The following is a 16,187-nucleotide window of genomic DNA, read 5'->3' on the forward strand; positions in this document are numbered from 1 at the left end:
CTTACGATTACAAGAGCTGTAATTGACTCATTCATCCATCTGTTCTCCTCCAAAAGGTGACCAATTATGATGCAAAGACAGAGCAGAGAGACGAACAATGTTATGGAAACTACAGACGAAACAGTTAATGAAGTCCCCAAGGCCATGGCATAAGGATCTGCCATCTTGCAACTAACCCATCTGAATCTCTCAAGTCCCCAATGCCTCAGGACTTATTAACCTGGAACTAACATCAGAAGGTTGGGAGTGGTCATAATCAAACTTCTTTTGCAGTCTAGGTACTACAAGAAACGCATCAAACAATTTTGTTTTTGCGGGGAACGGAATGGTGGTTGGGAGAGTGGACTGTTAAGTTCCGTCGGCGGTAGATATCAGCTCAATGTAGGAACCTTAAGCTTTCAAACTCTTAATGACAAAATGAAAAGTACGGTCGAATTTTATAGGGGTTTTGAGACACGAGATTTTTGGTGTGGGTAACCAATGATCTTTTTGTGGTTTAAACAATAAGATAAATTTTAATATTTATAACATTTAAAAAATTGAGATATGTGAGTTCAATAAATTTTGTTGTGCACTTTCATATTAATTTATCTTATCACATAAAAAATGATAATAGTTATAGTGATGTACATACTGATGTTCATGTCATTATAATCATTAATAGATTTTAATTTTGATTTTGAATTGGATTACATATATGTTTTATAAAAAATCAATAGGAAGAAAGATAAAAGGCATTTTTACAATTATTTAAAGTTAAAAATTAAATGTAGATTAGAATATTGTTGCTCAATTTTTTTTAGTTTTATAAGCTTAGATGCATTAGTATTCCTCCTCAAAATTGAAAATAAAATAAATTGGATATAAAATAGCTTAAAAATATATAATTATTCATTAATTTTTATTAAATATTGTTTCTCTTATCGTTAATTCTTAAAATGTTTTAAATTAATAATTATAATTTTTAATTGTTTTATTGTTAATTATTTTATTCACAATCTCTCATTTTTTTTCTATTTCACATTTCCAATAAATTAAAATTGACTTAAATATGGTAAAATAAATAAGTTGTATTTATTTTCTCTATTTCATCTTTTCAACTTTTCAATAAAAATAGAAATAATGTCATTTATCAAATAAGATAATAAATAAAATTAAAAAGTGATATGAAAATAAGTTTGTATTATTAACATTTTATAGTCAAATTAAAAAAAATTGAAAGATTCCATAGCTTGCATCACACTAATAAGATTGTTCACAACTTTCATCCAATAGAATGGTAGATGAACTAATTTTGATAGTTTAAAAAATTAAGGAAAATTATACTTTATAAAATTTGGCCAATTTATTTTAAGTAACATCTCATTAGTTCATTTTTTATCAACTAATAAAACCTAGTGAATGCATTAGTATTGGGATTGAAATTGAGCATAAGCCCAATCATGCAACCACTTACTCAGACTTCAAACAAAATTTATGATACAACACACAATCTATCTTCATAATTCTAATTCTAAATTGAAATATTACATAACAATAAAAATATGACCACACATGGCCCTTCTCATTACAAGTCTTCTTTACAATGCTAGTCCATCCACTTTTCATCTCCTTTACTTCAATATGTAATTAACTTTCCCAATCTTCTCTTCTTCAACCTTCAAGCACATTATGCACCCAGCCAATCTTTGCATTTCCTTTGTTATTGCATATCAACTCTAACCATGTGCTCACTTCACATTCTTATACACTCGTTTCACATTCTTCCTACCACACTCTTTCTATTCTTCTTTCCTTACTCTCTTTACTCACTTTCTAAAGACCTCAAATTCTCTCTTCTATCCACAATATATTATTTTCATAACTTCTCTTGCCACATTACACACACAAAATTGTCATCTTTTCTCTTATAAATCTACAATTAGAATTGTTATATATTCAAAATATTCTTGTATCTGCAATAAAACTGAGGCTAGGCACCCACTTCCCATTATATCAACTATTGTTCAAATGTTAAACTAATCTCAGCATTGATCTACTTCATATCTAACGCCTAAGCTACATTCTCAAACTCCAAGGCACCCACACCTTTCTCCACACTTTCACTCAAAATCTGCAAATGTTTTCAAATGTTTTAGTCTTCAAACAATGTGTTATCCTCTCTTTTAGTGCAACTTCCTCTCCTTAACTCTTCCTCTTTCCAACACACTTTGCTTCTTTTTATTCATGTCATTCATTTATTTCTTCATCGTTGCTTCTTATTCTCTTATTTTATCTCTCATCTTTAAATTAAACTCTGCATATTCCTCATGTTGTCTTCTATGCCTATGACCTCATCTTCACTCATGCCTCTTCCTAATTTTGTGCCTCTTCTTTTTAGCTAGAACTTTTTTAAACTATTCATTCCCTTCTAAGTAACACCCCCTCTAGTCTCTCTATCCAAGGACTTGCCTAAGTCAACACAAATTTCCTTTATTTATATTTATGTATTTTTGTCTTTATTGCCTCTTCAATTCTCTCTAGCACATTTTTTGTTTTCTTCATGTATTCTTTCTACCGTGTTATTCAAATATTAAAGCCAAACGATTGAGATAAATTCAAATTCCAAATCATTTTTTTATTTTTTTTGCAAGTGGTGTTTGTCCTCCTCTTGGCATCAATATCCTCTGACAACGAAGCTCCAAATTGCATAACAAGGTGAGACATTTGTCAATGAAATGGCAACTATGTGTAACTGCATTGTCACTACCCACTTTTTATTGAATAATAAGAACAAAACCAAAAATGGAAACAAAAGAATTCAAATTCATTTTTTTTGGATGATGTCAATTACTCTTCACCCAAGAGACTCCTAAATAAGACATGTTGAGTAAGAAGTTTGCGAGCATACCTCACAAAATGGGGTTGAATGGTTGAACCATCCTTTCAAATTGCAACAATCTATAGTGAACTCCATCAGTAAAACATGCACCTCAAATTTAGTTGTTCTTTCTCCTCTGCCAACACCTAGTTAGAACAAGCATTCTTCTTCTCTAACAACTATGCTCTGGACTCCCCTTTCTCAACGTGGAATCGGTTCCACCAAACTAGACCTCCTCTAGCAGTTATAATCTTCAATCATTTCTAATCTTGTGGGATCCAACCCACCATATATCGAACACCTCTGCCAATATGCCTTTGCACTATCATCATACAAAGTGTTCTCTACACACAAAAGAAAGTCCATTTGTGATAATTTTTCTTCATCACTCACTATTTCATTCATCACAACATGAATATCATCTTTCTTTACCTCTTCCACTTGTTCCTATGTACTACCTCTTGCCACATCTACACACCAGACAACACTCAAGTCATCATACAAGTGTCATGGAAATTAACAATTCCCATTTTCTCTCTTTCGCCATGTTGCATCATTTTGTGTTCCAAAGGACCAACCACTACTACAATTTATTCCTCTTGAGTGCCATCTACTTAACACTTTGTTGTCTCCTTAGTTTCTCCTATCATTTATTTTTCGAAGAACCTTTCTATGCTGCTCATCTACTCTATTAGTAGGAGATCATCTTCATCTTCCTCAACTCCCACAACTTAGGACTCTCTAAATTCACTTTCTAAACTTCCTCCTCTTCTACTCAAACCTGTGAGATACTTTTACCTCCCTTACATTCTTTATTTTCACATTCTTTTGAAATGGTTGATTAATCATTTGCAGTGACCTTTTTCTTCTCCTTACTTGTGCTACTTATGTGGGCTACTCTCACATACTTCTCTTTTCATGTTCCTTCTATCCAAGGACTACAACTTTTCTCTTCTCGAGTCCTCCTTATACTATGATCCTCTTTCAAGAAGAATTTCTTCTTCTCAAATCTCTCTTTCAATTTCTCTCTCCAATGCATATAATCTAGCCTGAATCTTCTTCAATTCTTCACAAAGCTTCCAATTTCCTCTTCTTCCCAATATTGTTCCTAAAATGAAGTTATCACGGGTCTCTTCATGACCCAACTCATCCTCCCTTTTAAAATCATTCTTCCTCTTTGATAGTTCCCTTAGAAACTTCCACGTCTCTCAACAACTACAAGACTCTACTTGCAACAAAACTCACTCTTGCTTATCCTCTACCCAACAAATAGGACACACTTTTGTCTTGTGCACTTTCAATACAAACTTAATCTCTATTGGAGAATAACTAACTCACACACACTCTGTAAATTCTTATCTGAGGATGTTCCAACTACTTTTATCTTCACCATTCTTCGAGGAAAATAACTACAACTTTCTCATTTCACAATCTTCTCAATGGCAGCAATATTATGACACAGACAAGATTGAGGAGAAGCCCAATCTCACAACCACTAACTCACACTTCAAACAAAATTTATGATATAACACATGTTTTATCTTCATAATTTAAATTCTTTCAAATAATTACATAACAACAAAAATTTGAGCACACATGGCTCCTTCACATTACAAATCTTCTTTCTAATGCTATGCCAACTACTTTTCCTCTACTTTACTTCAAACTCTAATTAACTTTCCCAATATGATCTTCTTCAACCTTCATGCACATTATGTGCCTACCCAATCTTTGTATTTCCTCCATTATTACATGTCAACTCTAACCATGTGCTTATTTCACATTCTTATGCACTCATTTAACATTCTTTCTACCACACTCTTTGTATTTTGCATTACTTACTCTATTTAATCTCTTTCTGAAGACCCCCAATTCTCTCTTCTATCCACAATATATTATTTTCCTAACTTCCCCTGCCACATTCACACTTCAAATTGTCATCTTTTCTCTTAAAAAACTATAATACAAATTGTTATATCTTCAACATATTAATGGATTTGCAATTAAACTAAAGTTAGGCACCCACTTCTCTTTATATCAAATGCTATTCAAATGTTAAACTAATTCCAACATTGTTGCAATAAAACTAAAGTTAGGCACCCACTTCTCTTTATATCAAATGCTATTCAAATGTTAAACTGATTCCAACATTGTTCCATTCCATCTTCAACACCTAAGTTGTATTCTCGCACTCCAATGCACCTATTTCCTGTTTCCACGCTTACACTCAAAATCTACAAATATTTTCAAACGTTTTTGTATTTAAACTGTGTTATCCTCTCTTTTAGCATAGCTTCCTCTCCTTAACTCTTCCCTATTCCAATGCACTCTATTTATTTTTAGTCATGTCATTCATTTATATATTCCTAGGGATGTCCTTGTTCTCTTATTTTATCTCTCCTCTTTCAATTGAACTCTGCATATTCCTTGCGATGTCTTTTGTGTCTGTGCAGCCGCCTCTTCTTTTCAGGTTTAGGTCATTTTTCTATTCATTCCCTTCTAAGTAACGCCCCCTCTGCTCCCTATGTCCAATGGCCTTCCTAACTCAACAAAATTTTCTTTTATATTTGTTTTTGTCTGTCTTTCTTTCTTTCTTTCTTCTTTTCTTTCTTTCTTTTTTTTTTTTTTTGTCTTCTATGCCTCTTCAATTCTCTTCAGCACTCTCTTTTTTTTTCTTCTTTTTTCTTTTTTTTGTGTGTTTTCTTCGAGTATTATTTCTGCTATGCTATTCAAAAATTTACTTTTTTTGTTTTTCTCAAGTATTATTTCTACTATGCTATTCAAACATTGAAGTCAAACGGTTGAGAGCAATTCAAATTCCAAAACAATGTGGTGTTTATCCTCCTCTTGGCAATAATATCTTTTGACAATGAAGTTTCGGATTGCATAACAAGGTCAGACATTTGTCAATAAAATGACAACAATGTCCAGCTGCATTGTCATTACTCAAGTTTTTTGGGATGATGTCGATTGTTGTTCATCAAGGATGCTCCTACATTAGGTATTCTTGCAGTAAAAAATAATAATATGACAAAATATAATAACAATAAACAATATATAAGCACACATGTTTTAAGTGATGGATTGAGAAAATCATAATTCTAGAGAACCACCTATAGAGCATGCTCATCCAACACATTTAAAGTTACCCACCCATCCTAAGAAGCCAACTACTCATGTAGTGTTAGGGAACTAAACACATTACCCAAGCATAGGATTTATCATCAATGGTAGATTTATAGACTACATAATCATGGATGAATGTGAATGCATGATTATAGCTTGCATGGAGTTAAAAACCTTTCTATGATGGGAAGCGGACCACCCATACCTAATTGCTAGTGGTTAGAAATAGCTACAGTTACAAGAGCAATTATGGCTGCATTTATGAAAAAGCCAAAGGAGGTGTCACATGACCAATGTCATCTAGAGGAACCTAGCTTATGGTGCACAAGGTACTCCCCCAATGGTTGAGCAAAAGTATTATAAATGTTGAAATTCCAAGACCACTTTCTTTGCCTATGCCTAAATATGAAAGTGAATAGAGGAAACCACATTCATTATCTTATTTAGTTAGAAAATTCAACTATCATCCTCATTGAACAAAAATAGCTCTTATTTCTAAACTTCTAGAGGTACAAAAGAACTACAAATATTAATTTATTTAAAGTCTAGCAATGTAAGTAGATCAAGGCGCATGACCCGTTCATGGGTTCCAAGGGTTAATCTTTTTTGCAAGAATCATGGAAATAAGGAGGAGATTTGGTCAAAACCTAAGCGAGGATGGGTTAAGATTAACTTTGGCGAGGCTTCGAGGGGTAACCCGGGTATCTCTAGAGCGAGATGTGTGGCTTGCAATGTTGAAGGAAAGGTTCTTTTTATAGGTGCAAAAAAACTACAAGATGGAACTAACAAAGACGCAGAGGTGCAAGCGGCTTTGTTAGCAATTGATTTGGCAGTGAACGTGAAGGTTTCAAAAGTCCATTTGGAGGGAGATTCTCAAGTTGTGGTTAATGCTATCATGAAAGGTGTAACCCCGAGTTGGAGATTAAATAAGTTTATCACCTTAATCTGCTCAAAATAAAAAACCTTTCAAGATTTTTGTATTTCTCATGTAAGGAGAAGTGGAAATGTCATTGTTGACGGTTTGTCCAATTTGGCATGCAATTTAGCTAAGGGAGAGGTGAGGTGGTGGGATGGAAATGACAACATCATTAAATGGAGTTAAGACGACCTGCTAAGTACAGTACCATTGGCATAATTGAAATGTGCGAAATGTTTTTTTCTCCCTAGTTTGTGTGTTGAGGCTGGCTCGAGGATTATAGGCAATTAATGTCGAATTCATTTGCAATGGCAGCGGATGTTGAGAGAGCTTCATTAATAGTTAGAAAGGGAATTTATGTTCATTTAGTGTGGCTGATGAGAGATTTTGGTGGTGGTGATAGCGATTTCTGTGCAGATTTTGGCGGTTTTGTGTGGTGTTCAATATGGAAGCCAATTTCACACTCAAAACTTCTAAACTCATGCCTACCTTTTGGGGTCTGGTTCCTGAAAAAACGATTGGAAAACATGTTTCTGGCGAGGGATCCCCTGTTCTTGAGGGTTGGTCAACTAGTTCTTGGTGAGGAGGTTCTTATCATTGGCCACAAATACTGAACAAGGGTGGATATTTATTCCCTAGTTATGGCATGGGAGCTCAAATTCGTCTATTCCTGTGAGGAGGTAAGAAATTTGATGACAACGATAATGTCGAAAGATTATCTACTTATATGGAATCTTTGTTGGAGTGGGCGGTCTTGGGATGGGGTTTTAATGTTTCGGAAGGCATTCAAGAGGAGCATGCAGAGCTTCAAGGTAGGCATATGAGGATTCCTTTCCTACGATGCAAGAAGAAGTTAAAGCAAGATTTTGTGATGATGCAAGGAGAGGGTGGGAAGGCTTGAAAATGTACATTCAAATTATGGAACTGGAGGAAATTATCAGGCAGGCAAGGGAGGAAGTTGGGGTGGGGGATGAGGTGCAAAGGAAGCGACCAATAACCAGGCGCCTCTCTACGGAATTGGCAAACAAAATGAGTCGCTAGATTTCAGAGTGGTTGGTGGAGTGAACAGGGTGGGGGGTGTTTCGAGTGCACCAAATGTAGAGGAGGTGAAGAAAGAGAGATGAAGACACTGCGGGCCAGGGTACCTCTTTGTGTCATTTCCTTTTTTTGTTATATTTTTTTGAAAATCTTAGCTTTCAGTTAGAATTTGCTTGAACAGTATATGTCAAATTTAGTATGGCATGATGTCTATGGACATTTTTGTACTCGTAGAAGTGGGGTAGGGTTTGTGCAGGGTACTGGTTTGAGAACATATTTTTGTTGATGGGTGGTTCGAGATTTTGTGGGTGGTTTTTTGGGGTAGTTTGCTGGTTATTTTCTGGATGTAGATGTACTGCTAAATAGTTTTATTTAATAAAATCACAAATATTACCGATAAAAAAAAAATAGATCAAGGCACATGTCCCTAAAAATATCAATTCTCTAAGGGGACTTTGAATGAAAGGGAGCATAAATGTCATGATTTTATCATGAATGTTGGCCTTTGTTGTAGTTTTATCAATGTTTGTTACTATGAATGTCAACCTTTGTATTTTTAAATATAATAGATCATAGTCATAATGGTTCAACCTCTATATTTTAAATTTAGCATATCATAGTTATAATCATTTAGCTTATGTGTATTTGTTATAATAGACTATGTTGGTTTAAATAGGTTCTACCTATGTATGTAATCGAAGAAGTTACTAAGTTTGCATAAGCCCTACACACATATATGCATGTGTGTATGTATATGTATATATGCATGTATGTATGTGTGTGTATGGATATATATGTATATATACATACACATATCGTAATATTGTAATATAGGGAAAATGGGATTCACTAACCTAAACATGTGAACTAGGAATCAAACCCAATCCCAACAATTACGTTGGAGAATAATTAATTTGCCCAACTAAAAGCCCTTGGGTGAGATGGGCACAATAACTGGTTAATTGTTCTCTTTTGTGTTTGATTGAATGGATATACTTAGAGATTGGAAATGCAAGAACTAGACAAAATAGTGTAAAAGTACCAATAATAAGCATAAACAAACAAATGCAACTATGAGAAATAATTAAGATGTACAAAAATAAAGAGGGGGTGCAAAGAGGAACATGTGCCTAAATTCTGATCTCAAAATGGGTGGACATTGTGGCTAGCCACACTAGTCTTGACAAATGATCAATTACGCATGGAAAATAGATCTAGAACCCTAAGACTCTATAATGTCTTCTTGTCAAATTTCAACTCAAATAGGGAGGACTATGGCCTCATGTACCCTAGCCTTGGAGGACTATGGCACTAAGCACCTTAGCCCACCCTAGAGGACTATGGCTCTAGGTGCCCTAACCTTGGAGTACTATGGCGCTAGGCACCCTAGCCCGCCCTAGAGGACTATGGTATCCTTGGAGAACTTTGGCACTAGGCGTCCTATGCTTGGAGGACTATGACACTAGGTTCCCTAGCCCTAAAGGACTATGGTGCTTGTTTTTAGCACCTATGTGTTTTTTGATTAAATTTATAGAGATATTTTGGGGGTCTTGAGTGCTCATGTATCTTCAGTTTGGGACTGAGATCTATTTCTAAGTCTACACATGTACAAAAGCACATGAAAATGGTGTTGAGTTGTATAGGGGCTTGCCTAAGTCAAACCATGGGTTGGAAATGACCCTACAACAATGATGATTAGAAAGAGATCTTATCCTTGCACAAAAGAGGATAAATTTGCAATGAAATGCTTGAAATGAAATGTTAACATTAAATGATTATACCTTTTGGTGATGCAATGCTCTTAGGATAAGTCCTCCAAGTGTTGATGTAATATGTGATAAATCATCACAAAATCCATCATGAAAACATAATTGAAGACAACTTTTTGTAGCTTGATGCTACATAAACTCATATCTAGTCTTGAAGAACAATAAGTGATCTTGAAATGAAACTTGTAGATGATAAAATGAATTAGGGATGATATCTTATATAGGGTTCTCAAGGTAATTTCACTTTTTGGCTGACTTACAACAGTCATATCCCAACTTCAAGAATAGATTTGAAAATGTCAAGGCTGACACATTATTCTCCTGAAATTTTAGCCAAAAAATGTCAAATTGTGTGGCCAAGCCACATAGTCTTGACAAAATAGGCTTGATTTTTTAGGGAAATGAGATAATAAGGCCTTGATACTATATCTATAATTTATATTAGTATTGGTGACATTTAAGTGGGGGGAAAAAGTGCTTTGAAAATTAAAATAGGACAAAACCCAAATAAGCTTGAAATGATATAGGAAAAAATGACACACTAAAATAAGAGCCCAAAGAAGAGTGTGTTGAAGTTTTAAAATACGATAGGACTCATATTCTTGAGTTGAAGATTGATTCAGGGTCAGAAATGGCCCTAAAATGCTTAGAAGAAATGGAAAAACTAAAATAAGTGCTATGGAGATTGTGAAATTGGACTCGTAATTAAAGGATTACAATTTAAATTGCTACATATATATGTATGTATGTATACATGCATACATACATATATACACATACATATACATACATAAATGCATGCATACACACAAACGTATATGATGCTTTTATCCAAAAAGATAGTAATACTTAAAAATGGTACTCATATCAACTTATATGTATAATATGTACTCATATGAGTACAAAGATAATATTTTCTTGATATTAAATTTAATAAGTTTATTTAATAGAGATTTTTTGGAAGATGGTAGCAGTGGTGGATACAGGCAACAGCAATGGTGGTGCGTTGCAGAAGGAGGGACTAGCAGAAAGTGATGGAGATGGTAGAAATGACCCATGGCAAACTGTTGGCTTTATCATAGGTACTAGAAAGGAGAGCTCTGCGAAGGTGACCCGTGACTCTTCTTTGCAGGTGGACCCAGGTAAGAGCCTGACTCTTAACAATGGTATTTTGACTTTCAGGATACTTTGGGTGTTGTCGGGACTCATGGTAACAATGGTCAAAAGAGTCCAATTTTGGGGCCCAATGATGTTGTGTCGAGTGAAGGAAGCAAGTGCCTGAACTCAAATTTGAATTTGGGTGAGAAAAATGGGGGAGGCAAATCACCTTGGGTTTCACTCTTTAGAGTTAAACCAAATGGTAAATCTTATTTTCCCCTTGTTGATGTTACATCAGACCCTAAATTTGGTGGTGTTTCAATCTCTATCTCGGATTAGATTGTTGATCATAACATTTCCTTGATGGCCTTATCCCTGGTAGGAAATTTCATGGGTCCAAGATTTAATATTGAGACAGTGTGAGAGTTTGTTAAGAAAGAGTGGCAATTGAAGGGTCAAGTGGAGGTAGTGGCACTGCCGAAGGGTTTCTTTTCTTTCAACTTCTCTTGTGAAGAGGACATTGTTGCAGTTCGATGTGGTGGACCTTGGGTCATCGGTAAGTCATCTCTGGCTCTCAAGAAGTGGACTCCAAATGGGATTGAATCAGGAAGTTGTTTTGAAGTAGTCCCGGTCTGGCTTAGGCCCCCTAGACTTCCTCTTGAATATTGGAATGAAGAAGTCTTTAGAGGAATAGCAAGTTCATTCAAGGAATTATTATCCATAGATCAAATGACGACAGCAAGAAAAAGGTTGGTCTTCGCCAGGATTTGTGTAAGTATTGTCCAATCCTCCGACCTTCCTTCATCGATTGAGATTATGTCAAAACTAGGGAATTGGGTTCAAAAGATTGAGTTTGAGACCCTCCCCTTTGTCTGCTTTAATTATAAAAAACCAAGACACTGGGCTAAAAATTGTCCCAATATGGCTATGAAGTCAAAAAATAACACAAAGAAAGTATGGAAGGAGAAAAAGGAACCTACTGGAAAGAATATTCTGAAGGAAAATCAGCCTAGAGAAATATTGGAGGAATTTTTATTTGATATTCAAGAGGGAGAATTTCATTGTAAGGAATTAGACTGTGAAGCTCAACAGGGAGTTACAGAATCAAGAAATAGTCAGGAGGCAAGAGAAAATGATGATTCTAGAGTGGTTGTGGAATCTGAAGATGTTAGATCCTATCTTGTTGGAAAGAAAACTAACATGGAGATGGATCTTCTAGAGGGGATCTTTGACTCTCCCTCTCTGTCCTCGGAGGAAGCTATTAATAGTCAGATGGAGAATTCTCCCCTTCAATCAAATGACTCTGTGAGCCATGTGAAAGCCACTACTCCTGATGATGGATTGAAAAGTCAAGTTAGTGTCTCTCAACCCATCCAAGAGAATAAAAACTAGAGCCTAGTGGTTGAGATAGCTACCAAAAGCCACTGATTAGAAAAAAACTTATGACTCTAACAAAGAGTACGTGAGTGTAGAAGAAACAGACTTTGAAGTGGATAGTGGTTTTACCACTGTCACTAAGAAGAAAAAAGCAAAAAGTAAGCTAGCACCCGAGATGACTACCAGAAATAGAACCAGAGCTGATGTGGGGCCAAGAGGCAGCGCAGGAAGAAAATCCTCAAGATGGCATAGAGAACAAGACAGTAGTCAAGATGTTGCAGATGGGATTCAACATACAATCCCTGAGATATGTAAGAATCTCACCCCTGGTAAATAATAAAGATCTTGTCATGGAATATGCGGGGGTTAAATAGCTCCCACAAACAAGAAATTATCCATATAGGGATCATAAACCTGATATTGTTCTGGTCCAAGAATCGAAAATGCCTAAAGATAGAGTTGATAAACTTAAGTTTTTTTCTTCTAGTGGAGTGCATGGGAACAACTATGTTGGAGCTTCAGGGGGAATCACTACTTTCTGGAATCTTAGCTTCATCTGTGGTTTGCAGGTGTGGGAAGAATCTAATCATGTCACTACTAGGTTTCACCATGTTAGGGATAATTTTAGTTGGATCCTTTCTAATATATATGCTCCAAATAGTAAAGCAACAAGAAAATTTTGGAGGTCTCTGGCAGATTTTAGATCAAAATATCCTAATGAAGCCTGGATAGTTATGAGAGATTTCAATACGCCTATCAATGACTCTGAAAAAATTTGGTTGCTATAACCATGGTTTGATTGATTCGGAGCTCAAAGGGGCCTCGTTCACTTGGACAAACTGGAGAATTGGGAATGATCTCATTTACGTCAGACTTGATCGTGCCTTGATCTCAAATGATTGGTTGTGCTACTATTTATGCTCCCTCTCAACTCTCTCTAGGATTGGTTTTTATCACTATCCTATCAGTTTTGTTGCTGACTCTTTGTTAAGGAAGAAGAACTTTCCCTTCAGATTTGAAAAAAAGTGGCTTTCTCACCTGTCTCTTTATGATAATGTTAAGTAGTGGTGGAACATCAGTGTCAATGGCACTGCGATGTTTAGGGTGGCTAGAAAGTCGGGGGAGGTTAAAAGGAGAATTAGAATTTGGAATAAGGAATCATTCGGACATATCTTCTTTAATAAATCAACTATCCAGTTGAAGTTGAAGGAAATCCAGGATAAAATTCAAAAGGAAGTCTACTAGGAGGGTTATTTGGCAACTCAGAATGAAGTTTTTTTCTAGTTACCATGATATTATCTCAAAGGAATAAGAGTTTTGGAAGCAAGGATCAAGGGCTATCTGGTTGGCGTCTGGAGATAGAAATACAAAAATTTTCACCTATCCACCATGAAACACGGGGCCTCTAACAGAATTAATTATATATTTAGGAATGGGACTAGGTTTGACTCTAAGAAGGGTATTAGCAAGGAAGTTGTTAGGTATTTCAGTGAGCTTCTCATGGCTGATAATGTTTTGATTCCTGAAGCACAGGAGTGTGTCTTATTGATGCTATCCCTAAGATTCTAAATGATGGTCCTAATAAGATGTTGGTTGCCATCCCGTCTCACCTTGAGATCAGAAAGGTTGTCTTTTCTTTTGAAGGTAATAAGGCCCCTGGACCCGACGGTTTCCCAATGTTTTTCTTTCAGAAATTATGGGATATCGTGGCTAAAGATGTGTGTAATGTTGTGAAGGAATTTTTTGATGCTAGGAGAATCCTTAAAGAAATCAATTCGACCTTCATAGTTCTTATTCTGAAAGTGCCTGGAGTAGACTCTTTGGATGCTTTTCGTCTCATCGGCCTTTGCAACTCATTCTACAAAATCATATCAAAGGTGCTCACTACTAGACTGTTGACTGTGCTCCCTTCCATTATTTCTTCTCAACAAAAAGGGTTTGTGCCAGGTAGATAGATTCTTGATTCTATTATCACCGTGCATGAAAACATCCATTCTCTTGTTGAATCAAGGAAGCATGGATTCTTGTTGAAATTGGATATTTCAAAGGCCTATGATAGAATGGATTGGAGATTCCTTATGAAATTCTTGGCTACCCTTGGCTTTGGTAATAAAATTTTGGATCTCATTTGGCAACTTATCTCTACTACTAATACTTCTATTTTGATTAATGGATTGCCTTCAAATTGTTTTCGATCCATAAGGGGGCTGAGACAGGGAGACCCCATTTCCCATGTCCTCTTTACTATTATGACGGAGAGTCTTGGAAGGTATTTACAGAAATTGGTCAGGGAAGGTAATTTGAAGGGGTTTCACTGTTCTTCTGATTTAGTTGTTTGCTCTCACCAACATTTCGTTGATGACACTATCCTGATGGGTATCTCTACCATTGGGGAAGCTAGAGTTCTCAAAAAGGCTCTTGTTATCTACGAAGAAGCCTCATGGCAATTCATCAATAGAGGCAAAAGTTCTATTTTCTTTCTTAACACTCCAAAGGAGAGACAACAAAGAATTGCTAATATCTTGGGATGTACCATTGTGGATTTTCCCTCTATCTACCTTAGTCTTTCTCTAGGAACTGCTCCACCTGAATCTTTTTAGATGTCTCTGGTGGATAGATTTAACAAGAAGTTGGCTGGCTAGAAAGGAGCTATCCTTAGTCAGGCTGGTAAAATTCAGGTTTTGAAGGCCACTCTACAAAACCTGCTTAGTATGGTCACAATGCACCAACTTTAAGTAACAAAGTGATAGAGGAATACTTGTGTGTACACCTCCCCCCCCTCAAAATTTGTATTGCTAGACTCTAACGGAGAAGATGAACCCAAATAGATATCCCCCTAATAGTGATCCGTAACTCTTTGAAATCTTATGTAAATAAGGATGTATGTATTCAAATAATATGAATAAAACCATTCTTGTTTCCAAAATGTGTTGAGTTTTAAAATAATTTTCTTAGGGAGCTCAAATAAATACTTATAATTGAGTAGATATTTTTGCAATATGAAGTTAATTCTAGTGTTATTCCCACAATGACGCATAGTCAAGCGTGGGTAGGGTGCTAGTGTTATTCCAATGGTGACAAATAGTCATCACAGGGTAATACGGTAGTCATCATGGGGTATTCAGATGTCATATGCTATGAGAGTCATGTTTTGAGAACATTTTTTTGAAGACTATGGTAATTGTGAAATTCTTGAGAAATATAATAAGAAATATCTTTGCCTGTGATTTTTTAGTAGTATAATTTTACCAAGTTTTTCCAAGTAAATATGTTTGTTTATCATTTATTGTTTTCTCTACATAATTTTGCATTGTAAATTTTCACAATAGATTTGAGCGTGCACTTATTAATTCACTGAAGCTAAGAGAATAATTATACCATAATGGTCTATCAAGTGCAATAATGGTGAAAATAAGAGTAAAACTTGGAATTAGTCAAGATGGTTTTGGTAAAGAAAATCCTACAACAAAGTTGGATCAAATCTTGAATATATTGAATGCAACCAAAGAAAGATTGGGATCCTTAGAGTAGGAAGTGGAAGGGATAAAAAACCATGATAGTGACAAGGAATAGAGTTAGCGAAATGGTGATAATCAAGACCAAGAACATAATTATTGTGAAGAGGAAAGATAAGATGAGAGGGAGCTAGAAAATAATGAGGACCCAAATGATTTTTGACCAATGAACTTACAAGGGATATGAAGAAAAATACCCTACCAAAGTTCAATGAAACAATGATAGGAGATAGAGCTATAATATGTCTCACTAATATCAAAGTGTTTTTATATAAAAAAATTGCTAAGGTAGTTCAAGGATCCTATCAATTGCCGAGTGAAGAATACAGTTGGTGGATGAATAAGAAGACTAAATTAATATTAATTTTATTGAATCCAACCTAGGACCAATTTGTGATTATTTTTTGGAACCTTAGCTGCATTTTGATAATAAAAAAAAAACACATGGATTTCCAAATTTTGCATCTGGCAAACATGTCAATAACAAA

General features: G+C 35.4%; 1 protein-coding gene across 2 annotated transcripts in view; it reads right to left on the reverse strand.

The window, feature by feature from the left end:
• The window catches only part of LOC131064997 (sodium/hydrogen exchanger 1), a 279,796-nt gene extending 279,385 nt beyond the window's left edge, over nucleotides 1-411 (reverse strand). For both annotated transcript variants that reach the window (XM_057999375.1, XM_057999366.2), the window contains exon 1: nucleotides 6-411. In XM_057999375.1, the coding sequence (XP_057855358.1) occupies nucleotides 6-164 (159 nt within the window). In that variant the 5' untranslated portion in view covers nucleotides 165-411. The remainder of the gene's footprint in view (nucleotides 1-5) is intronic.
• Nucleotides 412-16,187: the final 15,776 nt, after the last annotated feature.

Source organism: Cryptomeria japonica, chromosome 1 (genome assembly GCF_030272615.1).
Source record: "Cryptomeria japonica chromosome 1, Sugi_1.0, whole genome shotgun sequence".
Classification (NCBI taxonomy): Eukaryota; Viridiplantae; Streptophyta; class Pinopsida; order Cupressales; family Cupressaceae; genus Cryptomeria; species Cryptomeria japonica.